This window comes from Desarmillaria tabescens (genome assembly GCF_030435595.1).
Source record: "Desarmillaria tabescens strain CCBAS 213 chromosome Unknown EV420scaffold_5, whole genome shotgun sequence".
Taxonomy (NCBI): domain Eukaryota; kingdom Fungi; phylum Basidiomycota; class Agaricomycetes; order Agaricales; family Physalacriaceae; genus Desarmillaria; species Desarmillaria tabescens.
The window spans coordinates 183122-207724 of record NW_026848304.1 but is presented as its reverse complement, the minus strand read 5'-3'; the positions used below and the strand labels follow the sequence as shown (position 1 = coordinate 207724).

At 48.8% G+C, this 24603-nt stretch overlaps 13 protein-coding genes across 13 annotated transcripts; 7 read left to right on the top strand and 6 right to left on the bottom strand.

Annotated features, from left to right (window-relative positions):
- Positions 1-53: 53 nt before the first annotated feature.
- Positions 54-1458, bottom strand: EV420DRAFT_1512179 (putative adipose-regulatory protein-domain-containing protein). The gene is made up of 6 exons (XM_060471633.1): positions 1155-1458; positions 922-1102; positions 648-871; positions 408-599; positions 317-386; positions 54-258 (listed from the first exon to the last, which is right to left on the bottom strand). The coding sequence occupies exons 1-6, from the start codon at positions 1409-1411 to the stop codon at positions 148-150; spliced, it is 1035 nt and encodes a 344-aa protein (XP_060336019.1). The 5' UTR covers positions 1412-1458; the 3' UTR covers positions 54-147.
- Positions 1459-1519: 61 nt separating this feature from the next.
- On the top strand, positions 1520-2266 carry EV420DRAFT_1637140 (uncharacterized protein; the record flags this gene model as incomplete). Its single annotated transcript, XM_060476669.1, has 2 exons — positions 1520-2158; positions 2213-2266. 2 exons carry the CDS (start codon positions 1520-1522, stop codon positions 2264-2266), a joined length of 693 nt encoding a protein of 230 aa, XP_060336018.1.
- Positions 2267-2467: 201 nt separating this feature from the next.
- EV420DRAFT_1637139 (uncharacterized protein) lies at positions 2468-3193 on the top strand (the record flags this gene model as incomplete). Its single annotated transcript, XM_060476668.1, has 4 exons — positions 2468-2527; positions 2583-2969; positions 3022-3127; positions 3180-3193. The coding sequence occupies 4 exons, from the start codon at positions 2468-2470 to the stop codon at positions 3191-3193; spliced, it is 567 nt and encodes a 188-aa protein (XP_060336017.1).
- Positions 3194-3534: 341 nt separating this feature from the next.
- On the top strand, positions 3535-5464 carry EV420DRAFT_1262317 (uncharacterized protein; the record flags this gene model as incomplete). Its single annotated transcript, XM_060467114.1, has 5 exons — positions 3535-3604; positions 3658-4096; positions 4148-5006; positions 5086-5316; positions 5372-5464. 5 exons carry the CDS (start codon positions 3535-3537, stop codon positions 5462-5464), a joined length of 1692 nt encoding a protein of 563 aa, XP_060336016.1.
- A 153-nt stretch (positions 5465-5617) lies between these two features.
- On the bottom strand, positions 5618-7121 carry EV420DRAFT_1475234 (uncharacterized protein; the record flags this gene model as incomplete). The annotated part of the gene is made up of 5 exons (XM_060469270.1): positions 5618-5747; positions 5811-6259; positions 6458-6679; positions 6780-6911; positions 6990-7121. 5 exons carry the CDS (start codon positions 7119-7121, stop codon positions 5618-5620), a joined length of 1065 nt encoding a protein of 354 aa, XP_060336015.1.
- Positions 7122-9313: 2192 nt separating this feature from the next.
- Positions 9314-10791, top strand: EV420DRAFT_930751 (uncharacterized protein). Its single transcript, XM_060484033.1, has 3 exons — positions 9314-9657; positions 9716-10329; positions 10385-10791. Exons 1-3 carry the CDS (start codon positions 9558-9560, stop codon positions 10454-10456), a joined length of 786 nt encoding a protein of 261 aa, XP_060336014.1. The 5' UTR covers positions 9314-9557; the 3' UTR covers positions 10457-10791.
- EV420DRAFT_930767 (uncharacterized protein) lies at positions 10633-11230 on the top strand. Its single transcript, XM_060484034.1, has 2 exons — positions 10633-10823; positions 10883-11230. The coding sequence occupies exons 1-2, from the start codon at positions 10746-10748 to the stop codon at positions 11165-11167; spliced, it is 363 nt and encodes a 120-aa protein (XP_060336013.1). The 5' UTR covers positions 10633-10745; the 3' UTR covers positions 11168-11230.
- EV420DRAFT_930735 (uncharacterized protein) lies at positions 11126-11653 on the top strand. Its single transcript, XM_060484032.1, has one exon. It carries the CDS (start codon positions 11235-11237, stop codon positions 11595-11597), a length of 363 nt encoding a protein of 120 aa, XP_060336012.1. The 5' UTR covers positions 11126-11234; the 3' UTR covers positions 11598-11653.
- A 15-nt stretch (positions 11654-11668) lies between these two features.
- Positions 11669-16976, top strand: EV420DRAFT_1512162 (ER-golgi trafficking TRAPP I complex 85 kDa subunit-domain-containing protein). Its single transcript, XM_060471632.1, has 20 exons — positions 11669-11907; positions 11961-12254; positions 12303-12456; positions 12507-12831; positions 12879-13148; positions 13199-13414; positions 13472-13597; positions 13652-13808; positions 13855-14033; positions 14084-14294; positions 14355-14527; positions 14576-14951; positions 15005-15180; positions 15235-15449; positions 15500-15683; positions 15731-15923; positions 15946-16109; positions 16160-16164; positions 16211-16318; positions 16367-16976. Exons 1-20 carry the CDS (start codon positions 11772-11774, stop codon positions 16623-16625), a joined length of 3921 nt encoding a protein of 1306 aa, XP_060336011.1. The 5' UTR covers positions 11669-11771; the 3' UTR covers positions 16626-16976.
- EV420DRAFT_1637133 (uncharacterized protein) lies at positions 16688-17602 on the bottom strand (the record flags this gene model as incomplete). Its single annotated transcript, XM_060476667.1, has 6 exons — positions 16688-16768; positions 16826-16867; positions 16917-16976; positions 17026-17117; positions 17167-17445; positions 17500-17602. 6 exons carry the CDS (start codon positions 17600-17602, stop codon positions 16688-16690), a joined length of 657 nt encoding a protein of 218 aa, XP_060336010.1.
- Positions 17603-17632: 30 nt separating this feature from the next.
- On the bottom strand, positions 17633-19266 carry EV420DRAFT_1512154 (mitochondrial carrier domain-containing protein). The gene is made up of 9 exons (XM_060471631.1): positions 19129-19266; positions 19064-19080; positions 18988-18991; positions 18743-18882; positions 18538-18688; positions 18291-18468; positions 18075-18228; positions 17837-18024; positions 17633-17787 (listed from the first exon to the last, which is right to left on the bottom strand). Exons 1-9 carry the CDS (start codon positions 19184-19186, stop codon positions 17772-17774), a joined length of 906 nt encoding a protein of 301 aa, XP_060336009.1. The 5' UTR covers positions 19187-19266; the 3' UTR covers positions 17633-17771.
- A 132-nt stretch (positions 19267-19398) lies between these two features.
- On the bottom strand, positions 19399-23217 carry EV420DRAFT_1301516 (uncharacterized protein). The gene is made up of 8 exons (XM_060468402.1): positions 22987-23217; positions 22681-22922; positions 22078-22614; positions 21776-22027; positions 20929-21729; positions 20792-20878; positions 19870-20741; positions 19399-19770 (listed from the first exon to the last, which is right to left on the bottom strand). The coding sequence occupies exons 1-8, from the start codon at positions 23066-23068 to the stop codon at positions 19707-19709; spliced, it is 2937 nt and encodes a 978-aa protein (XP_060336008.1). The 5' UTR covers positions 23069-23217; the 3' UTR covers positions 19399-19706.
- Positions 23209-24591, bottom strand: EV420DRAFT_1512148 (histidine phosphatase superfamily). Its single transcript, XM_060471630.1, has 9 exons — positions 24469-24591; positions 24391-24415; positions 24192-24262; positions 24001-24138; positions 23881-23950; positions 23768-23828; positions 23575-23716; positions 23502-23530; positions 23209-23450 (listed from the first exon to the last, which is right to left on the bottom strand). Exons 1-9 carry the CDS (start codon positions 24506-24508, stop codon positions 23370-23372), a joined length of 657 nt encoding a protein of 218 aa, XP_060336007.1. The 5' UTR covers positions 24509-24591; the 3' UTR covers positions 23209-23369.
- Between the last annotated feature and the right edge of the window lie 12 nt (positions 24592-24603).

Sequence of the window (24603 nt, the reverse complement as noted above, 5' to 3'; positions counted from 1 at the left end):
GATCTAATAGTAGTCTTGACGATTCACGATGTCTGCACTGTATTCCCACGTAAGTGGAATCATGGCAAGCAGTTTTATATGAAAAAAAATGAGGTGACGATTTACAACACTATCGAAACAAAGCGTAAAGTACTAATTCATCCAAGTTCACTCAGAGTCAGACAATCCTTCTGACAAACGCGACCGACGCCGTCGAAGATGACTTGAACTCTCTCCAGATCCAGATGGTATCGGCTGGTCCGAACGTTCTCCTTTCACCTGCCTATGAAAAAGCAATGAAGAGCCATTTCCTTGGAACAGCAGCATCAATACATACCGATCTTCCGCTTGAACTTCTCCTTGATCTAGCCTTCCCCGAAGTCCTTCTCCTACTAGAGGTTTCTCGTCTTCGTCAGAGCTCGGAACACTTAGGAGAAGGTCTTCTCGGGGGCTTTTCGTCATCGAAAGGCTCGCTTCCGACATCATCAATGTATCTTTTCCCTACAGGCTCCGACAACATGGTAGGAAGAATACATAAACTGATCATCGCCAGTAGGATGACAAGGAAGATCATTGAGGATATCGCAGCTGAAATGAGTGGGAAACGGGTTACAAGACCCCTACACGACTCTGTCAACTTTGGCTCACGTAAGTGACGTAGGACGTACCGTATTCCCCGATGGACGAGAATACCACGGAGGTATGCATCAGAGACAGACAGTTCACGACCTTCACCGCTACCCAGTGTCTTCCAGCCATCCTGTCGGCCAAGCTGTATATGAGCATTCGCATTAGACGTCCCAAACGTGTAGGAATGCAGAAGGGGGATGTCTATGTTAAAGGTTGAAGGTTTGCCAGAGAAAAAGGAAGGACGAGATGGCAATACAATGGCCTGAACAAGGTGGTCAGAGGGCCAATTAGGTAGATATAACGAAAACGGACTGGACGGCGAACGACCGCTAACGTTTGGTTACTGTCCGATGACAGTCTCAATGACGCCATGAAGTTTCCCAATGCGAGATTCGATTCAGTAGCGGGAACGACAAGGTGTAGCAGTATATCATAGGGCTGTTGTGATACCAGCTGAGGAAGACTACTCTCTGCATATGGAGCTAGACCATCTCTAAGACACTGAAACATTCAAATACTGGACATCGTTACGGCTGGCGACTCACCCGTATTGAAGAAACAACGGATATTCCCAGGAAACAGCGACGTTCTTCCATACTATCCATCCTGCGAAGCCAGAAAGACACAATGACAAAGGGATCAAGAAAATGAAGACAACAAGAGGTATTATTTTGGGCGCAAAAGGCTTCAGAAACTTTGAGAGCAAGGAGAGCAGGTACTGGATTGAAGCAGACGCAAGGCTGGACTGGGACAGCCCTCGAGTTTCACGAGATTTCTTGCGGTGCTTGCTTGTCGTGTCCATGAAGGATGCAGTTCATCTGTCGATGGTGGTAGTACTTCAGTGAGGACCACACGTGGGTTTATTATGTATTTTATCAAAATTATTGGAAAAAATAATATCGCCTTGACCATGTCCACCAACGTCCAGAGCTTACTGGGTTCGCTCCCGTCGTCTGAAATTCTCCAGAATTATATCCGTTTCGTGTCTGGTAGCACTAAAGTCGAGGCCGAGATTAAATCCTATCCCGACTTGGTCTATTTCAGCTACTACACAATCGGTGTCAGTCTTCAATTCAAACCGACGGATGGCTACCGCCCAAAGATGGGCTTGAAGGAGTCTGATTTGGAGAAGAATCGTTTGATTCTCGATGGCATCGATTTCTACAACATACCCAAGGTCGATTCCTCCGACCCGAAAGCAAAGGGAACATCAGCCAGACGAGCAGAAATAGCGTTCTCCTCTTATCCTATTTCGCCTCTTACTCTAAATATCGCGTCCGATATCAAAGACAAGGACGGTAAAGTCCTTAGCCGACCCCCACATTTTGATGTTCTTCCTGCAAGTACAGGGAAGGACTTTGTCGAGTGCTTGGGAGAACCCGACCGTAAAGGCGGGGGCAGTGGGCCGTCGACGGGGTCGATTGGGATTTGGTGCGAATGGTCACAGGACGGTATTTTGGTTGAATTTGGAGGCGATGAGGCGAAAGGACCGCAGGCTTGGGAACGAGGAAAAGATGCAGTATGGAAAGTAATCACAGTCTTTCGAAAGGTACGTCGCTTCCGACGTTGTCTCAATTTTCACCATCTGATCTTTTCTAGTGAGCCATATGTCTATACCCTTCCTCTTCGTTTGCGTTGTATCGAATCCATTTTGTAGCCATAATGTATCCATACGATTTCACCACGCTATCTGATATCTGCTGACCACCGGTAATGTGGTACAAGAAATCATATGCGGATTGAGATGGAGAGACAGATGCCGTTAGTAACTGTATAAATGCAAGATGTCGATCACTACATCGCCTTGCCTTTAACCTCCATTTCGCCAGCCAATCCACTCAGTACTCCGCGCTCAGCCATGGCAGCCCCTGGTCCAGACAAGTTTACTATACTCGATATCAGCGGAAAGTTCTATCTGGTATGTGGTTTTGCTCCTCCAGACTGTACAATAGTACCTGACACACTTGCCATAGAACAAGACGCTGAGTGATTCCACTGACGAGATTCTGCGCCTCCAAGGCGTAAGCTGGTTGAAGCGAAAGGCCATCTCCATCGGAACAGTCACTCTGTACATCAAACACTACAAGGATGACGAAGGGATTGAGAAAGTCGATATTGACCAGACCGTTGCCGGTATCTCTGGGACCTCCGAGAAGAGGACGCTTACTTGGACAGAGAGGGAGAATAATGATGACATCTTTGGGCCAGTCATTGGGAAATCGAGAAGGGTAAAGGTTGACAAGCTAGAGGAAGAATGGCTGAAGACCGGGTGGACTGAGGACACTGTCGAACACGGTGTGATCCAGGCGTACGCTGAGAGCGACACCCCCAAGAGTGGAACTACCTGGATTGCGAACCAGGTAAGTAAATTTGAGACGAGAACTTAAGAAGGAGCTCATTGGCACTGCACAGACTTGGGGCGTCGAAGAGGTCAATGATGAACGAAGGTATGCGCGCCACATCAAGTTCACTGGGCCTGGGGGCGAAGACATTCAAGCTCGGCTTGTCTATGATTATGGTATGTTTTAAGTAGGTGTTAGACATTCGTTTGTTTGCTCACTTTGCTCCAGCGGGACCGGTCTGATCGCGTTATCTTATCAGCTCGTCATACTTGCTGACAAACACATATGTCATTTTTTACGGATCGAGTGCCTGTGTGATACCGCGTGCTTTGTGTATATTATTTCCGTAGTCAGGGCTACCAAGCATTTCTGCTTTCTTTCGTTCTCGTCCTTCATGCAGACAAGTATTAGTTCCAGTAGCTCTTCCTCAAGCAACCTCCGTCGATCAAGTTTCCTTAATGATCGAGCTGCATCAAAAGAATCCCTGGAAAATAATCGTGACCCTGAAATACAGATCACACCGATAGTACGCAAAGCGCACTGGCGAGCACGCTGCAACGAACAACTGGCCTCTCAATACCCTATGCTTCATGGCTATATATCTCGTGCTCTCGTGTACTTCCGAGGACCAAGACCCAAGGTGGACTTGCCCGGTGAGTAAGACGTTCGGGTGCTGTGTGAATTTCTTACAGACTTCTCCATTAAGAGCCCCATCCATTCCTCAATATTGACGTGACATTCAGAGGCCGCCACCTAGAATTCCCACTGGAGTCCGTGTTAATAAGACTAACTCGGCCGTTTACCAGTCCTTGGCTACTGGCTGCACTCGTTGCGGGATATATAATCGGCCTTGCATTTTTTATACGGGCCCAATCATATCTCACACCGCCCGATGCCTTCATCGGATGCACTGATACCTTCTGGCTGGCCAATAATGGGTGTGGCGTCAACGGGGAGTCATGTGCGCCGTTCAACGACTCGTCCATGGACTTTCGATGTCCGGCCCAATGCTCAACCGTCACCCTCCAAAATCCTCGCACCGTCGGCGACGAACAAACAGCGTATGTTCCATTGGTAGTTGGCGGCGGCGATGCCAATGCAACTTACCGCGGGGATTCATTTATTTGCGCAGCTGCTGTACAGGCGTAAGTGTCTCTCTTGGCATCACTACAGCCTGGTTGTTTACACTTTTTCAGTGGCCTCATCAGCGACAGCAAAGGCGGTTGCGCGTCATTAACACTAATCGGGAACTACACTAACTTCTTACCAACAACTGCTCACGGAATCACTTCCATCGGTTTCGCAACCGTCTTCCCTCTTTCATTTCGATTCTTGGACTCCACCTCGTTAACACATTGCACTGACTATCGAGACCCTGCCTTAGCCTTTAATATCCTCATCACCTGCCTTCTATTCCTCGTCTTACGGCCCAAGCCCATTGTTCTATATTGGTGCTTAGTATGCGTTGGCTTCTGGCATATCTCCCTCTTCTCACAGCCACAGTCAACTCCGCCAGATCTCAGTGCCGCGTTTGGGTCCTTTCTCCCAGCGCTATTCATCGCGTACGTGTTCTGGCGGCTCGCATTTCGCTTCACGCTGCTCTTGTACACTAAAGCGCCCATCGAGTACATGGTGTGGTATTTGGCGCCGTACTGGGTTGGGGTGCTTTCGTATATCACGCTGGAGGCAGCCATTCCCATCAACCGTCTAACATCATCGGACCTTCACAAACGCTCAGGTGCCATTACGGCGTTGGTGGTGATCGTCATCATTGTCGCGGTACTGGTTCTTAACCAGGTCCGTGTTATTCGTAAGACGGGGTGGTTGCCGTATTATGCTGGGTGGTATGCTATCGGTGGATTGGTTGTGTTGGTTCTCGCATTACTGCCTGGCCTGGAGCTCAGGATACATCATTATATTATCGCAATGGCCTTGATACCCGGAACGGCTTTCCCCACGAGGCTGTCAGCCATATATCAAGGACTACTCCTCGGTCTGTTTTTAAATGGTGCTGCGGCATATGGCTTTGACTCGATATTACAGACAGCAGAAGAGGTATGTTTGTTTCTATGGCAATTTTTTAATATTTTTTTTTCGGTTTTTATTTGTTTCCGTGCTCATCTGGATCACACAGCTTCGACAGGATGCGCCTTTAGGATCGGACTTGCCCACTTTCCTCACTAACTCGACTAATTATAATGCTTCCATGCCATTTGAAAACCAAACAATTGTGTGGGATGCCTTACCGGCCGGATGGGACGGGTTTGCCCTTCTAGTGGACGATGTTGAGCGATACGTAGGCACGGCTCTCAACTTCTCCTTGGCGGCATTCAACGAGTCTTTACCCCACTTCTTCAGGCTAGCGGTTAGTATCTTTGACGGGTGATACCAGATGCTTCGCTGAATTCATTCGTTTACAGCTAACATCAGGGGGCAACACAGGTGACTTTACTATGCCCGCAACACTATGGCCAAATGGATCCTGGGTAGATCCACTACCAGGTCCTTCATAAAACCTCGTCTACCCATGGACTATATATCGAATTACATGTAATATTACTGGCTTCTGTAAAATCCCTCTTAGCAAGACAATACGTTTAGGTGGGAAAGCGGATGGACAAAGCACGATAAAACGTTTAATAAGATTGTAACGCATGGTCACTTGACTAGGTTACTGGAGTCGAGCGTTGCTTGTCCGCGGCTTCAGTGTCACCTGTACCGTCAGCCTTCTTCTTGCGCATACCTCTCCGGCTCTCCTTTGGGTACTCGCACTTGAGAGACCTTCGATGGCACTGGCTACAGAAAGGGAAAAAAAAAGCGTAAATGCGAAGGAAATTACATATCGAGACCAGAACTCACTTGCAGGTTCGATCGGGGTTATCTGGCTCCGGTGCCCCACACGCGATTTTCCTGCCTCGGCAAAAAAAGCAGGCCAGGGGAGGCTTTCTATCACCGTTATTCCGAGCTATGGACTGTGCGGGAGGCCGCCTGGAGAATGGGGGCGGCGTGGGAGAGCGTCTGGGTTGTCTAAGGGGGATTTTATAATAGAAAGGTCCCCTGCTTAGACCTGGTGTGTGGTCGTCGGTTGTAGTATGTCGGCGAGGTGGTTTCCGAGATGGGATTTGGATCACTTGCGAATGCGAGGGAAGTGACCGTGATGGTATGGAAGGAAGCGAAGCATGTTCAGAGTCGGCCTGGGGTGAAGAATGAGGTAACGGATAAGAGATATGAGTCAAGTCGGCGGCAGGATCGCTATCATCGGGAGAATGCCACGACGAGATGAGGGTTTGGGGTTGGTGAGGGCGAGGCTAGGTAGTCCATTATCGGTCCCTCGATAGGCTGGCAATGATGCGATCCGGAGGGGGAGCCCTGTGCCTCAAGGAACATTTGTCGGTCAGGGTTGGGGAAGACATTTGCCGGTGATACATAAAAAATCCTGTTATCCGGTGAAGACTAAGGAAACAGGGTCAGCGAGGCAGCAAGTGGGAATAGAAAGGACTACTGACCTGAGTCGGGGAGCAATCGGAACGTGCTTGCTCAGAGTAACAGCTGCCATAGTCAGGCGACTGTGGAGGGCCTTCGGGAGGCGAGGAGGCTAGAGATTCAGGAGGAGCCGATGCTTCCCCATTTAGGTCATGACTGTAGTCATAGTTAAGTTGCAGCCTGGCGGCAGTAATGTTGGACGGTCGTTGGTCGGGATCGTCCGCCGCGACCTCGAGCTCGGACGCCTGGTGAGCAGAACGAGGCGGAAGAACAAGGATCCGACGGCATATGCTTGGTGCTCGCCTGACCGCGATACGAGAATCCAATGATCCCATTAAAGTAGACGTTCTCCTCATGCACGGGCGTCATCGCCCACTGGTTCTGTACTTGTGCGGCTCGCCGGGCCTCTGGAAATGTGGCGTAAAACCTCTCTTCATCCTCTTTCTGTGTCTGCTCGAACGGACTGAGACCGGCCGACTTTGATGATAAGAAAGGCTGCATTGCAGACGCGACGTGCGTGAGGCATCCTGGAATCCGGTGAAAAAAGCGACGCACCTCCCCTTCAGCGGTGCAAGAACCAGAATAGTACTGGTTGTACAGGGCGTTGGGGTCGTAGATTGATCCAAACTCCATTTGAGACAGGTAAAAGGTCGGTTCTTCCTTGGGCGCTTGGTGCTGCGATAGCATAGTAGACTCCATTCAACACGTGCAGTAGGCTGCAGCACGTTTAACAAGGGTACTGGCAACAGGTGCTAGAAGCGAAACGGTCGATACAGAGACGGGCGACAAGGGAGGAGGAGCAAGAAGGATATGCTGGTAGTGGGAGAAGAGGCATATAGGGAGCGTCAGGGATGATAAATTGAAATGGTATTTAGCCTGGCCTGGTGGGGTTCCCTTTGTCAGATGACCGCAGGCTTGCACACATGGACCTACATAGCCCCTCCTCCGTTCATTCTCCTTCGTGGACCCAAAAATTACCTCTTATCGCCTCACGTCTTCTCTATCGTATTCCTTTTTGCCCCCATTTTTCTCTTCATATTCTATTTGATTTTCTCGATTTGCATCCGTGAGGGTAAGATGCTTCCGCGGAACCTATTCTTCGGCTTCCAAACCCGATCCGCACCATATGCGTTGCTTTTACTTTTTTTTTCTTGTCACCTTTTTCCCCCGGTACGGAGGCGTCGGTACGAACTTGAGCGTCTGGAAGTGGCTCGGTCTCCTTTTTCGTCTTTCCTAATGGGCCTGAGCGCAACGGACTGAGAGATCTACAACTGACTGTTGGTGGTACTGCTATTTTTTACTCGAGATATTTTTTGCTCGCCTATTGGCTAATATATCTGGAGTTTTCTACTAGACGCTTTGATTGCCAGCCAGCACGGATGCCTTGAGGCTGCAGGCAGGCACGCTCATTCTCAGGAGTCAGGCGCCATCTCATCCCCAGATAAGTATTGGATAGGTACTTCTTGATCTGTCGAATCGGTTTCCGTCTAGACCAAAAAGCCGTCGCCGCCACCGCCACCACGTAACTGATTCTGCTGATGGCCCATTCAGACGACTCACTCATCGGCGCTTTCTTGCCGAGATAGTCAACTAAGACCCTGCTCAAGTTTGCTTTCCTGCAGGGTGTCTTTCGGTCAGCTTTCGGACGTTTCCACTTGCTATTCATTCGTCTCGTTTAGGACGGCTATCCTCCGACCTTTCCTTGGACTCCACGGAATCACCAGTCATATAGCTGCCATTGGTAAGTAATCCTGCAGCACTTTGCTCCTGCGATCCTGTTGACATGTTCCTTGTCTATAGTTCTTTTCTATATAAGCTCCGAGGGTGCTAGGCTTCCCAGTGACCCCGACTTAATTCTCCGCTCATTGGCATCTGGTCTCTCTGCAAAAATTAAATGTCCACCCAGCCGGTATAATGAATTCTCGCGATCATATGAATTCATTATTACTGCACCTAGTCGATCTTGATGATCACGAATTCAAGCGGGGCTTAATTACTACTCGACTTTGGCGACTCGACGCTGTATAGTACTATGACCTTGGCTGGATAGCTTGGACTTTCAATCTCCCATGCTCAATTCTCAACAACTCGGAATCTATTTCTGTAGAGACCCTATTTCTGCATCTCGGAAACTTTTCCGGACCTTTTCTAGCTGTTGTATTCAAATGTGACGCAATGATCGATTTGACTGGTGTATTCAAGGTACCAGAAATCTTGTCAACCAACCAAGACAGCCAGTGTAGTTCAGCGGACGCTGTTCTCGAGAATAATTCGCTTGTTAACAATTCATGTGACGCTGTAATATCTGAGCACACCTTTCACCGGAGAACTTCTAGACAGGTAAAATGTTACTTTTAATGGAACTTTTTTTCCTTGCTCAAGGTGGCTTTATCTAATGATGATATGTTGGTCTTACAATGCACACGACAACCAAAACTTTATTTCGAGTTTAGCCCAAGTTTTGCCGAATTCCTTGTCTTCTCATGTCCAATTCTCGTATTGTCCTTATAATTCGGAGCTTCACGTAGCTCTAGTTACTGCTGTCTTCTGTCTTCTGTTGCAAGCCCGTCTCCATCTACGAGTTCGTTTTCCGAAATCCCCCTTCCAGACATGTTGTAAAATTGCAGCTGCATGAGCTGTAGGCTTCTCTAGATGTAGTGGAGTACCTGAGACGGGGCTGTTAGACGGGGCCGTGACTCTCAGCTCGGTCACGACTAGTTAATTTGACTCCAATGACTCAGACCCGGCGCTAGTGGCACCTCCAAAGTAAAGTACGAAGGTAAATTGGGAAACAGCATTGAAATCGAATGCATTAGGACACATTTATAGAGCTCGCACACTCGTCCAATTTTCTTCGTCGTCTCCTTAAGACTTACAGCTTACAGCCTCTTACTACAGCTGACAGCAAGTTTAGACTAAAAATAGGATGGTGATCACACACGTGGCTCGTGTGATTATTTCCAAAGTTGTTACAGCCACAGCTGATCCGCCTCTTGTCTCATACACACCGTATAAAGACGCGGGGCTCCTCCAAGAACTTGCTTCAGTTACCTTCTTCCTCTGGCTACCTCCGATATCGCGATACCTCATTCTACTTCACACGTTATTCCGAACTGATTGACAATGCCTTGGGAACGGCGACCTCAACGTTCTACTTTCCAAAATACGGGGCAGACTTCTTACTCACGGATGTCCAGGACACCTGGATTCGATAATCCCGAGCGTACGTTTACGAAAGTCTAGAGCGCTGCATCACAGCTAATCCTTCTGTCGGAAAATAGATTTTACGCAAGGCAAACACTCGGACTGGTACTGTAATATATGTACCCCTCACCCGCGGCCCAAGTACATGAATGTAAAGGCTGCCTTGGCTCATGAAAAGAATGCGCACCACCATCAAAACGTAGTCAATGTTGAGTCGTGGTGGGGTCCACCGATCGTGGATTCTTGGGATTTTGAGCTGCCCAAGCAGGAGGAAATGACAAAGGATGAGGCTCGAGATTCGGAACACCGCTACTTCGTTGACCATGTCGGGGAGTACATCCCTTACTGGATCAGAGGGGTCGAAGCCGCGGAGAGAGGCGAGGTTCTGAAGCTCGAAGATTATCTAGACTCGCTGGATCATGATGGACCGAAGGATCCATGGGGGACCTGGGGCGCGTCTCGCGGGGGTGACCATTCCAGTGAATGGATGCACGGCGCTCCTTCTGATGACCTGGGATCAATGCCTACTAGCCAAGGGAAAGCTGGTAAGAGTCCGAAGAATACGGATAGGAATAAAAGGCAGGAGCTGGGTAACCGATTCACGGATGGTTCTTACGCCTTCGTGGAGGACATCGCACGGCAAGAGGAGGCGAATGCCGAGAGGAGAGAGCAAATGCACGACTTCTTCGAAGTAAGGAACATTTTTTACGCCTTAAAGAAGTCTTTGTTTCTGATTTACTCTTCAGATGCCTACGGACAAGAAGGTACAACGCATTGACGAACTGATACGGAGCTTGCATGCAAACTTGCACACATGAATTTGCTGGATTTATTTACGTGTAATCAAAGGACCGTCAGGATATATTCCCTTTGCCATCATACCGCATATGAGAATTGCTCTCACAGGATCTACAGATTGACAGGGTGTACCGTAATGATACAGGAATGTTACCTGCTAAATTCCAACGCCCCTAACTTCTGCACAGCATTGATGATGTCAACGCTCCTAGTATCCACTGGCGCTTTCCGAGGGCGGTGAATCCAGAAAGTTTATAAATCCTGGTTTTTGCTGGCGACTGCGCATTCGCACCTTTCACTTTTACTACAATGTCCCGCGAATCTAATGATCAGGCCCTTCCTTCTGGCTGGATCAAACAGATCCATGAATCTGGCCATCCTTACTACGTGAGTGCTTGATTATCTTTTGTAGTCTAGTTCTCCTGGTTGACACAATTTCGGCATAGGTTGATACCCGTGCCAATCCCCTGCGCTCTATTTGGGTGCACCCTTACGAAGATGACCAGTTTCTCAGGGAACACCCCGATATTCGAGAAAAGACTCGCCTTGCCCCCGACTATTCCCCCGAAAATCGTGGTCATTCTTTTAGCAGAACTTCTGCTCCGCACCACAAGCGCGGGTTCTTTGGGAAACTAAAGGATAAAGCTATTGGCTCTAAAGAAGAACGGCAGGCCGAGAAAGACCGGATCGCAATGGTGAGTGCGCTTAGCGGCTATATCAGGGAAAATTAGAGATTCATTGTGATGTAGCTCCAGGAGCAGAGTCGTCAACAACAGCATAGCGCTAACCAGGCTTTATATGGTGGGTACGGTGCATCCCAGTACACGGCTCCCCAATATGGAGCATCGCGATATCCTCAAACGGTATACCAGCAGCAGCCAATTGTTGGTGCTAATATGCAGCGTAGGAGAGGGGGAGGCATGGGAGGCATGGCCCTTCCTCTGGTTGGCGGTCTGGCTGGCGGTCTCCTTCTTGGAGACTTGGTGGGCGGGGGATTTAATGACCATGATGACTCTGGTGGAGGTAATGATTTTGGCGGAGGCGGTGATTTTGACGGAGGCGATTTCGGTGGAGGCGACTTCTGAGTTCTTCCTATGCGATATACTGTATCCATTATTCCTACATGTAGCGATAGACGTTTTACTTTTCTTCGTCTTTTGACTTATGTTGTAATGACATCTATATGTAACAACCGGATGACCGAACTTGGAATGACCTCGTGTGAAATTTCAGTCATTTTTGCTGAGCTCATCGTGGTCGACGCGACTCTGGTGGACGTCGCCTCCGACGTCAGGCAGCAGACCGCCTGTCTTCATACCACGACCATTCTCATACATGGCGCCGGTATTGCCATCTTCGCTGAGCCCGCATATATGCATCATACCCTCCGATGATCTCACCCAGCTTCTCCAATCCTCCTCTCTGCCGCCTTTACCCGCAATTCTCCAATCTTTCTCTCCGTTACCACAAGGTCGGTTTATTCATAGAAGGTTCAAATTAATCAGAACTTGAATTCGCTTGCAGTCACTACTCGAACAACATCCTTAACATCCGTACCGCACTCGTCATTTGCCTTGCGTTTCTCGGACCTCTCAGAGATAGAAACCGCATGCAGAGAAGACGAAGAACAGAGAGCGGTTAGGACACTTGACTGGATTGGTGAACGAATAGGCCGTAGATGTGCAAAATGGGTTGAGGATATTCAGAAGCTTGGGGAGAAAGATGCGTCGAGGACGCCGTGGTGGGACGAAGTACGGCGTTGTGTAGAAGGAAGCCACGTACCTTTACGAACGGAGACCTGGAACCATCCAGTTGCAGGTATGTCCTGCAGATATATTTTCAAGAATTCAGCTGAACAGTTGTCAGTCATTATGGGAGTGTCAACCAATGCACCTAATCCCCTACAGGCAATAACAGCCCTTCATGCCAGACCTCTAGAGTTCCCGTCATGGGTAGATCCCAATATTCTCCGGTGTACTTTGATTATACATCCTCAGAATTCAGTTCTGTCAGATGAAGAGTACGTCTTGAGTTTTACTTATCTGCATGGTATAGTCTTATGTTGTCTAGAGCTGGTGCTCTCTTCAATGCCGTCAAGAAACAGTTTGGCCTACATAGCTATCTTCTGCCTCTTGCCTTGCCTGACCCACCGCCACCACCAGTTCCAGTGCCTGCGCTGGTACCCCGCGTGCCGCCCCTCACATCTAATGATTCAACACAACCTGGGCCCACTGGACCTAATGGTGATGCAGAATGTCCCAATACGGATGTTACCTTAAACACATTGAGACTTGGAGAGACCGATATTCAACGAACCGCTAGATTCACGCGTGAATTTCTAGTTATGAGCTTACTTCCGTGGATGGAAAAGTGCGTGGTAGAATGGAACGAGAATGTGTGTCCACCATTCCTCAAGTTTCTCAAGTTCGCTGATTGTCCTAGTTTTCCTCAACACGACGGCTCCCATCTCGTCTCTTCTCTTCAACGCGTCGCTTTTTTGGGTCTCCATCACCGTCACCCGCTCCGACTCATAATCCGCACCATTCAGTATCCAGTATCCGCTCTAACACATTCGCGGGGTCGATACCGAGTTCGGGACCCCCTCCCCTCCCTCAACAACGCCGCCTGGCCGAGTTTGCCACGATAATAGGAGATTATAAGCTAGCCGTAAGTGTATGGGAAGCACTTCGCAAAGAAGGACAAGGCGGTTCTGTAAGTCGCAGCATCTTGACTAGGCACCAGGTTTTGATAGTATTACTCAGGATATTCTCCCTCTTTTACTGACTCCGTCACCTGCTATCCCATTACACGCTTCCACGGCTCTGAACAGCATCCATCCATCAACACCTGACCCGCCTGCAAGTGCACAGCTGCGGGCCTTACTGTATGCCGTCCGTTGGGAAGCTGGCATTGGCCATCAGGATTTTTTGAGTGACACGCTCGAGGGCGAACGATGGCTGGTCTGGGCCGCCGGAAACGTGAGTCTCCCGGCTTACCTCTTCCTACACGTAATTGTCTGACATATGTGTATACAGTCAGAGGAAGCACCTACAGCTTTATTACTAGCTCATGCTGCGTTATTGACCACAGCTAAGGGGGCACGTAGACGGGCTGCGTTATGGTATGCGTCAGCTGCAAATAGGCTTGAAAAATGTGGAATTGTGAGCACTACTCGCCGGTCCGCGAAGGGGAATCTAAATCATTTATGAGTGCAGAAGCCACTGACCATGTATTTTCTTCGGAAAGCCCATGAGTTGTACAAAGTGCGGCGACCGAAAGAGCTCTCACCCTCTTTTTGGGACTCTGAAGGGAAATCACCGTCTTCAACTGAGGGCCTGAACGCAATGCTGTCAGTCATTGAACACCCATTAGGTACGTTAAAATTTACGTTCCAGACTCATCGCTTACACTGTGTCAGGTCGACTGTTATATACTACTGGAGATGTTTTAGATGCTGTCAGGTTCTTCTTAGGACTTTTGCGGGGTACTTCTGCAACTTCATCACAATTGTCAGGATTGGTGACAAATGTGGATGGAGAACCACATGCACCGTCCACGGATAAACTATTTCTGGATGACTTTAGAGTGGCTTTAGCTGTACGATGAGTTTCTCATCGTATACCGCTTTGACTTATTCCTTTCCACAGCATTATATATCAACACCGTCCGATAAAATGGCACTCAAAGACCTGAGTCTTCCTTTCAATTTCTGTGTACCGAAGCAATGCTTCGTTCGTCTGCCCCATGTAAGCTCAGATGAGAGTCATTGGGAACAACGAGAAGAAGACTGGATCAGATTTCGTAAAGAGCAAGGGTCCCCAGAAGGTCTCGCCAAGGGAGGATATGCAGCAGTTGATGGTAGCAGCAACTTGTTTTCTCATATTTGTGATTCTCACGTCGTCTTTCCTTTCTGTTCAGAAACATTTTGGATCGACTTGGCTTTGCGGAACCCATTAGACACCGAAGTCAACCTTTCGGAAGTCACAGTAGTTGTAGAGGAGTCGAAGAAGCAAGAGCCATCCTCGTCTAAGCAATTCGTTGACGTCCAGACCGTTGACGACGTGGTACTGGGACCTAAGGAGTCTAAGATAGTACGTCAAATTTCGGAGTCCTCCTACGCAGTTTTAATATTTTTCTAGGTCTCCGTGGCCATCAAAGCACGGCGGCCTGCTTCTTTGGTCGTCACTCACGCGACCTACCGGTTCCTGTCCCTCCTCTTGACTACGGAGTCTCTCGCTTCTAGGGGCAAACGACTACACAATACACCCGCGCAACGGCAAACTCCAGCGTATGCCCCGGACGTTTTAATCAAAGTTGATGTTGCGGAGGCGAGCCATAAGTTGTTGGCAAACTTTGTAGATGATCGACGGCTAGTGTTGGGACACGGTGAAACTAGACCTTTGGCCCTTTGGTTGTCGAACACGGGCACCTGGCCAATCAACGAAGTGTGGGTAGTAGCTGGAGCGGAAGATGAAATCTGGGTGGGAGACGAGGAACGTCTAGTTGATACACATGGTTAGTCTTGTTGATTGGCTAAGGTTACCACATTCTGAATGTTGAGATTATAGCGTCTGAATTGAGTGCGGAGACTCTGGACGTGGATAACACTACGATTCCGGCTCAGCCTCAGCAAGTAAAACTCGACTCACCACTACAACCTGGGACCTCAATCGAGTTGTCAATAGCTCTCCACGCCCAAGATACGGGACAACAAGAGCTCTGTCTCCTTGTTGTCTATCGTGGGGTAATCATCTTTTTTTAGTTGTTTAGATGTTTGCTAACTGATTTCTTGCAACAGTCTTCTGGCCGTTTTCGATCGGTGCAGGTTACTCGAGATTACGAGGTTCAACCTCTATTGAGGATATCTTCCATTACGAATCCCTCATCCATGCCTGATGATCTATTTTTGTTGAACTTGGATATCGAGAATATATCGTCGTCAGCTCTACTACTAACACAAGTAACGACCATGAGTCCGACATGGGAGTGTAGATCAATCTCGCAGGATCCTTTGTGAGTTTTGCGTCGTCTCGATTGAACATAACACTTAACCTTTTCGGCAGAGGTCTTGTACAGCCTTCCCAAGCGTCGCATCTATACTTGGGTGCCAATCATTGGAAGGAAGCGGCAGATCCGCAAGAATCAGTTAAATTTATCTCAAGAAAACTATCAGACGTGCTTCAAGGTGCACCCTCCGATCCTACAAAGCCTCTCCCTACCCGGTTGCATTGTAACCACATACATAAGGTCAGAATCTGTGTCGTTTCCCACATACTCTTTCTAACAATATACAGGCATCCCGCCACCGGGCTGCCTTAGAAGTAGCTACGCGGCATTTCATTCACAGCGGCAGGCGCAATTACGCGGCTAGAAAAATTAATCAGTCGCATCCGCTCATACCCTCGGAAAATTATTCCTCGATTTTTCCGTTATATCATCCAAACACTGTTGATATAGTGATATTTTGGGAGATACCAGCTCAGCATCGTAACGGCCATGTTCCTGCTAGCTGGGATCAACATTGGAGCGGGACACGCAGCGTTGAGAGATATTGTGGACCTGGCTGAGAATACCAAGGCTACACGAAACATGTATGCTGAGACTCAGCGGGAGAAGGTGAAGATGCTTCAATCTGTGAAGGACAGCGAGTGGAATTCAGAAATGGATCCTATCGTACTCACTGCTCGGACGACTTGAAACCCTGGACCACGACTTCGCAAAAGGGTAAGTTATTATCACTATGTCACGTTGTCAGTCTCATGAGCATTGAATAGGTCTTGTCGCCTCCCCGTTACTTTCACCATCAGAAACCATTCGCTGACGCACAGATCAAGTTTTGTGCTGAAACTGCTTACAGAGCAGCCCATAGACGCGCCCACTGCGTAAGTTACTCCCTCATATATTCACGATAATCTCTTATCCTCTTGTAGGAGTGCCATCCGGCCATGTTACTCTGGCCGGCTATCCTTCCGGGGAGTGCTGAACCCAACTGAGTTGATTACAATACACCCCAAGATGTGGGTATCACGACCCGGTCTGTACAGTCTGCATGCATGGCGCCTGGAGGTAGAGGTGCATGAACTTGATCAGGCTCCTGGGGACAAACCGCGGATACGGCATCATTATATCCAGGAGTCCGAGCAGGTACACTATTCTAACATTATTGTACGCGATACTCGGGGAGTGTAATCTTTGTTATATTACAACCACCATATAATCCACCGTTCGCATGATACACAGGTAGTCTAGAGCTACTCGGAGTCGTCCTCAGAAGCCTTGGCTTTCTTGCTGGCTGCCAGCCGTTGTCTCTTGACCCTCGTGTTGAACACGGTCTGAAAGTTGTAAGTTATATTAGTTACGGTAGATACTTGGAATTGTGAAAGGCGTACACCGAGGACAAATTGGATCAAATTGAAAAACGGCACCCAGAGCTGAGGAAGAGGTTAGATCATGATAGCATCCCTTTTGCAAGTTTCTTACGTGCTGGGGAACGTATTTTTGAGCCACAAGCATGGACAAGGGCGAGACAACCCATGTAATCTGAAAAAATATGTTCCAATTCTCAATTGATAAGAGAGGAAAGGCGTACACGTAGAACAGGCAAGAAGCCAGCTTTCACAGTCTTAATTACACCATCTAAAGTCTTGGTTCCGTTTATAATAGCAATAGAAGAGAGATAAACTCAAGCAATCTTCAGTCTCGAAGCTTCATAAGGGACGACTGAACGTACTTGTTGCCTGAATGGGCGCTACCAGAAGGTTGTTGGCGATTATCTGTTGGACCCGTGCAGACGTCCCAGTCTTCCCCGCAAATGCCTTTTGGATCGCGCCGACAAGGACATGGCTCATTGGGGCAGACACGAGGAAGCCATAGAGCGCCATCTTCAGCGCCTTTGCGTCAAGATGGTATTGGGCTAGGATGCGCAAGAAGAAAGGTGCATGTCGCGGTACTCTGGGGGGAATTCCAGCAAAGTTGCTGCCGAGGACTTCTTGCAGAAGACAGAGAGTCGCTACACGTGGGAACTATTACGATGAGTACGTTGCTGGCTGGAAGGAATGCGTACCAGTGGTGATTGCTTTTGTACGCAAAGGATGGGCTACCAATTCATTGAGGTACTTGACGAGAAGGGGATGAGGCCCTTTACTGGTGGTGACGGGGATGCTCATCTGTACTAAGCGCCTATCAATGCCATTTGCTTCTTAGAAATGAAATCTGGACCGGAACCGGCTCAATGGTACCCGGAGGCAATTTTGGTACGCGTCAAAATGTAAAAAGCAATAAGTACATAGTCTACGATTGTAGAGTAATCTAAAGTGGGTATTATAATACGAAAGCTCATTTCCCCTTGACCCTAGAGAACTGTCAGACTCTATAACAGGGTGAGTTGTATGTCGACTTACCATAACTTGACATAATCGGCGAAGCTAACCATACAGATGGTTTGCCATATACCGAGACCTATACGGGGGGTAACACCACGGTAGAGTCCCTTGATACCATTTTCCTTGTAGATATAGGTCAACGTGTTAAGAATCGTGAGTTTCTCGGGTCGATTAGCATTAGCTGCGCCTTTTGCCATGGATTGCATCTAAATGCCAGTCAATATCGTTCTGTTCAATCACGATAACAGAAGCATACCTCGACACGGATGACTTCAATCGGCTGATTCCAAGTTGCCAGGGTTCCACCAACAGTTGAGGCCGTAATTTTCTCGAAAGCATTCAAAGAGTCGTTGTCCCCTTTACCACGGGCTTTCCGGATGAAAGTCTCGGCCAAGCGAGCGAATCCCATGCTGCAGGTGTACAAGATCGGTCAGCCATTCATACCTGAACGACATAGAAAGGATATGCGTACCGAGAACCCCAGTTGGTACACTGACGCACCGCGACAGCATTGACACCCTTGTTAACACCAGCCAAGCCTTCCCGTTTGTAAATTTCAGCAAAGAGTGCCCACGTTGAAGGGGCCTTCACTCCGGAAGCAGCCGTTTTTTGACGCGTTATTTCAGCTGTTTTCATACACGTCGTGAAACCTTGACAAACAATAGATTAGCACAATACCTACAATTAGCCTGGATAAGGTATAGGCTGCGACAACGTACCCATGGTCGCATAAGCTTGGGCAACACCGCCGGTCATGCCTCCCAAGAGACCGGCAAAGGCTGGGTTAATTCCCATGGCCAATGTACCAGTCTCGACCTCTGATGCCGTAAATATCAACACAGCTCCCTTTGTTGAAGCCTCAATCCACGCCTATTAATCATGAATTTGAGCCTTTTATGATTACGACGATTGCCCGCTACGTACCCATGGGATCAAGCCTTGGTAGAAACCAACAAAACCTCCTCGACTCCAGACCGTTTTGCAGGCTTGCAACATCGTCTGCGACCGGTTAGCAGCCATCTGCGTCTTGAGGACTTCTAAAGGCTGTCCAAGAGTCGTGACCTGGCATTTTTCGGTGAATTTTTGAAGCGAGAATATAACACTTCAACGCCATACCTCCTGCGAAAGCTATCAGAACGCGTCACAACTTGAAAAATGGAGACAACGTACGAACTAAACATCCAGAAATTCATAAAGAGAAAACGTCAGTTCCTGCGCTCATGGTGCACTGAAAAAAAGATGTACCATATTCATGATACCACCTATACATTGTCAGTTTGTTTTCACGTGTCATTCCTTCTGGCACTTACCAACAGCAATATTGGACCAGTTGATGCCCTTTTGACCGGGTTCTTTCTGTATGGCCATCGTGAATACGCCGAAAAAAGGTAGGGAGAAGGGAAAAAAAGAGATGGCAAGAGGGAAAAAGGGAAGGGTGAGCAGTTAAGTGGCCCTATAAGTAATTGATTTTATTCTTTGGGGTGATCGGAGGTAGCCGAGCTGCTGTACCTCCGCCCGACGTGGTGCTGCCATAATAAGGACCTCGTCGGAGCGTTCAGTCCGGTCGGTTCAGTAATGTTCCCTGAGTATCCATCCGCATTTGTTGCATTGTCACACCAATAATCCGAGAACACTGATATCAGAGTGGGTAGGCAACTCCACGATATAGTCCGATCTAAAGGGGAAAAAATGGCAACAGTTATGATAGGCAGGGTATGCATGAAGGCTAAACACAAGTGAAGGATATCCGAGATAGAAGTAACAAGGCATACATAGTAAGCGGAAAGGTAAAATAAGTCGGAATATGGAATCTGAATGTTAAAGTTGTCGTTAAGCGTGAGAAATGCGGAAGACGAGGCAAATGGCCCGCGCATGTGTTAAAATTGTATCAATCAGAGCCGGTACTCTTGGCTTTCAGCTGCTCAGACATCGTCTCGAGGTCTTCCTTCAACCTTGAAACAAACACGGAGTTAGCAAACTCGTCAAATCAGGGCGGCGTCGCGGAACACGAATGTGGCACCGGAACACCTTTAAAATAAAATCAGACATACCGAGTGATCAGTTCCGAAGCGTCTTCTTGATCTGACTCGAGATACTTGATCTCCATCTCCTTTCGTTCCACTTCGAGCTTTGATTCCTTTGCTTCAGCCTCCGTTGCTTCAAGTTTAGCGGATAGAGCCTTCAAGGCCTTCTGGTGTTCAGCTTCCAGGTCATGTACCTTCAGGTTATGCGCCTCATGCAAACGTTGTAGCTCTTCCTTTGTTACGCCGGGCGACTGGGGAGGGACAGTACCATTACTCTTGGGAACAGCAGGCTCTGCCGCAAGTGCCGCCTTTGCAGTAGCCAACTCGCCTTCCAAATCAGAAAGCTTCACAAGCAGCTCTGATTTCTGTGTCCCGAGCACCGAAAGCTCTTCTTCATGAGCCGTACGCAATTTGGTGACCTCTTCGGCCCTTGCCTTGGCCACCTCCTCCAGCTCCTTTGTATGGTTATGCGACATCTCAGTCAACGAGTCCTTGGTGAGATTGAGCATGTCGGTAATCGCGGAGAGATCGTCCTTGGTTACCGACAATTGAGTTGTAAGTCGCGCGATTTCTTCGGCCTGTTCAGGCGATACCTCAGGAACGGCGGCTGCAGCTGCTCGGGCTTCATCGCGCTGAGCAGTGAGGGTGTCGATCTCTGCACGAGCCGACTCGAAAGACGCCTTAGCCTTCGCTAGATCGTCTTGGGTAGCTTTGAGGTCCAAGGTAAGATTGGTGATCTGCTTCTCGAGCATCTTAGCTTGAGCTTCAAGAGTAGAGGCATGCTCCGCTTTCAAATCTTCCATAGCAGAATGGTGAGTGGCTGCCATCTGAGCTATTGTGGAGTCGAAGTTTGTCCGAACAGCGTTTAAATCTTTCTTGTGATCGTCTCCGGCTTCTGTCTGTACCTTGATGTGAGTGGGATCCACACGTTCCGGAGAATTTAACTGACCTTGGCACGCTCGAAAGCTTCTTCGAGTAACTTGCTGTGCTCCTCCTTGACAGTATCGACTTTAGCATTGTATTGCGCTTCTTGTCCCTAATAAACAATGTTAAGGAATTTAGCGTCAATTTCGCAGTCCAACACACCTCCAGCTCTGCAGTGATCTTATCGATCTCTTCTGAAAGCTCACTCTGTCTGGCAATGTATCGTTGTTCAGCTTCGTCGAGGGCACGGGAATGTGTCTCAGCAGTCTTCAGCGCCTCGTTCTTGAGAGTTTCGTGAGTAGAAAGTGCGGTGGCTAGTTCGTTCTTCAAGGAATCGAGTTGGGCAAGAACTTTGGATTGCTCTTCGGCAGCAGCTTTGAGGGCATTCTCGTGTTCTACCTTGACCGTTTCCGCGGTGGATATGTACTCTGCTTCCTTTGCTTGAACGTAGCTGTTAGCTTTCTCGGCGGCGGCGGTGGCTGCAGCGAGTTCGTCTTGCAGTGCCTTCAGCTTGTTTAGTGAAAGCTCCCGCTCTTCATCAAAGGACTCCTGGCTCTCGTTCAATTCCAAGACCTCGATCTCCAATTCCGACACCCTGTTCGCGCTCTCTTCTTTCTCCTGTTGGAGAGAAGTACATAGCGCCTCCAATGCGTCCACCTTCGCCACCTGAACTTCCAGTTCACCATTCTTGCCCATAGCTTCGGCCAGAGCAAGAGCATGAGATTTCTTTAACTCTCCCAATTCCGCTTGGATTGCTGCGAGATCCTCCTGGGCTTCGAGCAAAGCATCATGTTCCACGGAAGCTGCTAAAGCCGCCTCCGACGTCGCGGCAGTTGTGGCATCTTTAAGAGCCTTAATGTTGTCCTTTGTCTTGGCAACTTCGGCTTCCAGTTCCTTGATCTGTTCTTGCAGACTGGCAACAAACTCGGTCTGGGCCAATGTTGCAGCTCTTGCGTCCTCGAGCTATACCAAATGAACTTTATGAAGACGGACATGAGGTTGTGCTTACCTCTTTCCGCACGGCTTCTAGAGTAATATCGCCTTCCGCCTGCAAATTCTTCAACTCGTCGTACGCTGCCTGGGCACTCTCTAGTCGTGTCTCTAGCGAAGCCCTACTTTCCTCTGACTGTATAGCCGCAGATGCCTTCGATTCCAGCTCGACTTTAACGGCTTCCAGAGACGCATGGGCTTGCGATAATTGAGCCTTGAGGTCTGTAGCCTCCTCCGTCTTGGACGTAAGGGCATCTGTGGCTTCCTTGACCTATGAAGCCGATCAGAGAAGAGCAAGCCGCAGGGAATGAGAGTACATACCTTTGTTTGCAATTCTTCCAAAAGCTTGCTGTCGTCCCGAACTTCGCGGATCGAAGAGATAGATGATGTCGCACGAGCTTTGGAGGCAGCCAGGCCTGGTTTGGCGGCAGGTGCCTTGGCTGAAGCCGAATGAGAGAGCTTAGTCGTACTGGGCAAGCTTTGCCGTGCAGTTAGGGGTGCCCTTTTCACGGCATCGGAAACAGATGCGCGTGGCCGAACGGGTGACGTCGCTTTGGAGGCGGTTGGAGAGGCGGACGTGTGGCTCGCGGTAGCAGAGGCAGCGGTTACGCCAGTAGTAGGCTTCGAGGGATGTGATAACGGAGTCTTGGTTGGTACTACTGAGGTCCTTCTGGCTGCGGTGGCGGAGGTTGACGATGCCGCGGTAGGTCGTGAAGCCATTGGCGGTTTCGTCGAGGCAGAGTTGATGGACCTTCTCGGCGGCGCAGGGTGTTTAGCAGCAGAATCGGCAGTGTGCGGTGCTGGCCTGGTAGATGGCGGTTTAACAGAACCTGACCCAAACGTTCCGGAATTTAATACCTGATTACCCCAACGATGCAGAAACGATAAGTGATTGAACATAGCTACGAATACCTTGAGGCGCACCTTCTTAACAATGGGAGTTGTGGGACCGCGAGGCTTAGTCGTGGCAGTACCAGCTTTGACCGACATGGATGGCTTAGCAATGGTGAATTTGGCCTTCCCCGGTGCTTTTCCTTCTTCCGTCTTCGTCGAGTTTTCGACAGACCCTTCTGGGGTTTCGTCTACTGGCCGCGTGTCGCCATTGGCTGAATGGGAGTCAACGGGGGTACCCTCCTGGGACGTTATGTCCGAGGGCCGTTCCACGTCTACAAATGTGATATTAGATGGGCCTCGTGTCGAGCATGAGGAGACTCGAGAAGAAAATCGCACCCTCTATAGATTCTGCGATAGCATCAAGATCAGATGCCTTGGACGACGTGGACGGTACATCGTGAATGTCAGTCTCCGCCATAGGGGAGAATGTCTTAAATAACGAACGACAGGAAGAAAGAAATGAAGAAGAATGGTGGGCTGAGCTGAGCTCGGCCTATGGATGGAAATTTTGGCGCGATGCCTTTGCCAAATAAAGGAATTTGCCGGCTATTACTCGGCGTCGGAAGCAATTATCATTTCAAATTAATACTGAATACTAGGAGGACGCGTCGTTGTGGCGTTCAACTGGACGTAGGGCAGCTGTGTGACTCTGACGTCTATTCTATACGCGTGTCATTAATTAATGTACAACACCTATTGCTACAGGTACAAAAACCTTGCTATTTGAGCTCTGCATACAGATTCAGGGCGTTCATTGCAGGCTCTTCCAGATTGTTATGGTTGTATCCAAGCACGGCGACCTGAAGAAGTACAATAAGCAGCAGAACAATCATGGAATACGTAAGACGTACCCCTCCAGGCTCAACATTGAAATTTGTACCTACGTGACGACATGAGTCTCCATTGCGTTTATTTAATTAGTACTAATAAATTTCACGTACCGAGGTGGAGGGGAAAAGCGGATCCACCGAGCCAAAAGAACGCGACTGAAGTGTCCGTGCGCCACGATGACCACATCACGAGTATTGAGTCCCTCTTCCTTGTATTGCCGGTGATATTCACGGACCTAAAGGTGGATGGTAAATGGCACGAAATACTAGACCAGCGCAGCACTCACATTTTTGATGACAATGTCAACGCGATTCTGCATCTCTTCTACACTTTCACCGTCGGGGCAACTACAACGAAACAAGTCAAATATGGTTTTATCAGAGACGTCATCAGACGCACCCATCTTTCCAGATCTTCCAGCCTGGATTGCGGGCCTGAATTTCAGATGGCAGAAGTCCTTCGTATTGACCTGAAGATGGATATTCGAATCAGTCCATTCTCTTCATACGGGAGCCTGACCGTAATCCCATTCTCGTACTTCCTCAGTGATGATGTGATGTGGCGTCTCGACATGGTCAAAGAGAAGGTGGAATGTTTTGTGAGCCCGCTGGCGAGGAGAGACAAAGACAGTGCAAAGATTCTTAGGATCGATGATCTCTGAACGACATCTGCATCAGCACGGGAAGAAGCTCATTTGGATAGTCACGTACTCCCGTCGCCGACTAGGATCTGGGCCTGGCACTTGATTTGCTCTTCTCCTCTTGCCGTAAGAGGTATATCACTACGGCCAGTCTGATGTATGCGCGCTCAGTGCACGAATATTGGGACAAATATTAATGAGGAATACTGACGTGTCTCCTGAAGGTAGTTGATAATGAATTGATTGTACATCAGTGTAGCTGGACTTACCCGTTTTTGGACCATTCAGTCTCTCCTGCACGAATCATAATCGACTACGGTAAATCTCGCTGCAATACAGATACGCACCATGACGGATAAGAAAAAGACGTGGCATTGGGCGTGCCATGGTTTCGAATAGGCGCAAAGACAGAAAGCTGGAATATTAGCCCCTTTATACTCTGGAACCGTGGGAGTATTTGTAATGCATCCGATGATGGTGAC

Bases quoted from the DNA above. Each gene is read 5' to 3' on its own strand.
- EV420DRAFT_930735 (XM_060484032.1), top strand. From the start codon at position 11,235: ATGGTGGGTACGGTGCATCCCAGTACACGGCTCCCCAATATGGAGCAT.
- EV420DRAFT_1512154 (XM_060471631.1), bottom strand. From the start codon at position 19,186: ATGGCCATACAGAAAGAACCCGGTCAAAAGGGCATCAACTGGTCCAAT. The intron at 18,689-18,742 runs GTACGTAGCGGG...CATGATTAATAG, and splicing joins ACCAAGGCTTGATCCCATGG to GCGTGGATTGAGGCTTCAAC. The intron at 18,469-18,537 runs GTACGTTGTCGC...TTGTTTGTCAAG, and splicing joins CCAAGCTTATGCGACCATGG to GTTTCACGACGTGTATGAAA.
- EV420DRAFT_930751 (XM_060484033.1), top strand. From the start codon at position 9,558: ATGCCTTGGGAACGGCGACCTCAACGTTCTACTTTCCAAAATACGGGG. The intron at 9,658-9,715 runs GTACGTTTACGA...GTCGGAAAATAG, and splicing joins TGGATTCGATAATCCCGAGC to ATTTTACGCAAGGCAAACAC. The intron at 10,330-10,384 runs GTAAGGAACATT...TTTACTCTTCAG, and splicing joins AAATGCACGACTTCTTCGAA to ATGCCTACGGACAAGAAGGT.
- EV420DRAFT_1512162 (XM_060471632.1), top strand. From the start codon at position 11,772: ATGGCGCCGGTATTGCCATCTTCGCTGAGCCCGCATATATGCATCATA. The intron at 15,684-15,730 runs GTCAGAATCTGT...AACAATATACAG, and splicing joins ATTGTAACCACATACATAAG to GCATCCCGCCACCGGGCTGC. The intron at 16,319-16,366 runs GTAAGTTACTCC...ATCCTCTTGTAG, and splicing joins CCCATAGACGCGCCCACTGC to GAGTGCCATCCGGCCATGTT.
- EV420DRAFT_1512179 (XM_060471633.1), bottom strand. From the start codon at position 1,411: ATGGACACGACAAGCAAGCACCGCAAGAAATCTCGTGAAACTCGAGGG. The intron at 1,103-1,154 runs GTGAGTCGCCAG...TCAGTGTCTTAG, and splicing joins CCGTTGTTTCTTCAATACGG to AGATGGTCTAGCTCCATATG. The intron at 259-316 runs GTATGTATTGAT...TTTCATAGGCAG, and splicing joins GAAGTTCAAGCGGAAGATCG to GTGAAAGGAGAACGTTCGGA.
- EV420DRAFT_1301516 (XM_060468402.1), bottom strand. From the start codon at position 23,068: ATGGCGGAGACTGACATTCACGATGTACCGTCCACGTCGTCCAAGGCA. The intron at 22,923-22,986 runs GTGCGATTTTCT...TCACATTTGTAG, and splicing joins TATCGCAGAATCTATAGAGG to ACGTGGAACGGCCCTCGGAC. The intron at 19,771-19,869 runs GTATGTCTGATT...GTTTGTTTCAAG, and splicing joins GCTTCGGAACTGATCACTCG to GTTGAAGGAAGACCTCGAGA.
- EV420DRAFT_930767 (XM_060484034.1), top strand. From the start codon at position 10,746: ATGTCCCGCGAATCTAATGATCAGGCCCTTCCTTCTGGCTGGATCAAA. The intron at 10,824-10,882 runs GTGAGTGCTTGA...ATTTCGGCATAG, and splicing joins AATCTGGCCATCCTTACTAC to GTTGATACCCGTGCCAATCC.
- EV420DRAFT_1512148 (XM_060471630.1), bottom strand. From the start codon at position 24,508: ATGGCACGCCCAATGCCACGTCTTTTTCTTATCCGTCATG. The intron at 24,416-24,468 runs GTGCGTATCTGT...TGATTCGTGCAG, and splicing joins TCTTTTTCTTATCCGTCATG to GAGAGACTGAATGGTCCAAA. The intron at 23,829-23,880 runs GTGCGTCTGATG...GTTTCGTTGTAG, and splicing joins TGGAAGATCTGGAAAGATGG to TTGCCCCGACGGTGAAAGTG.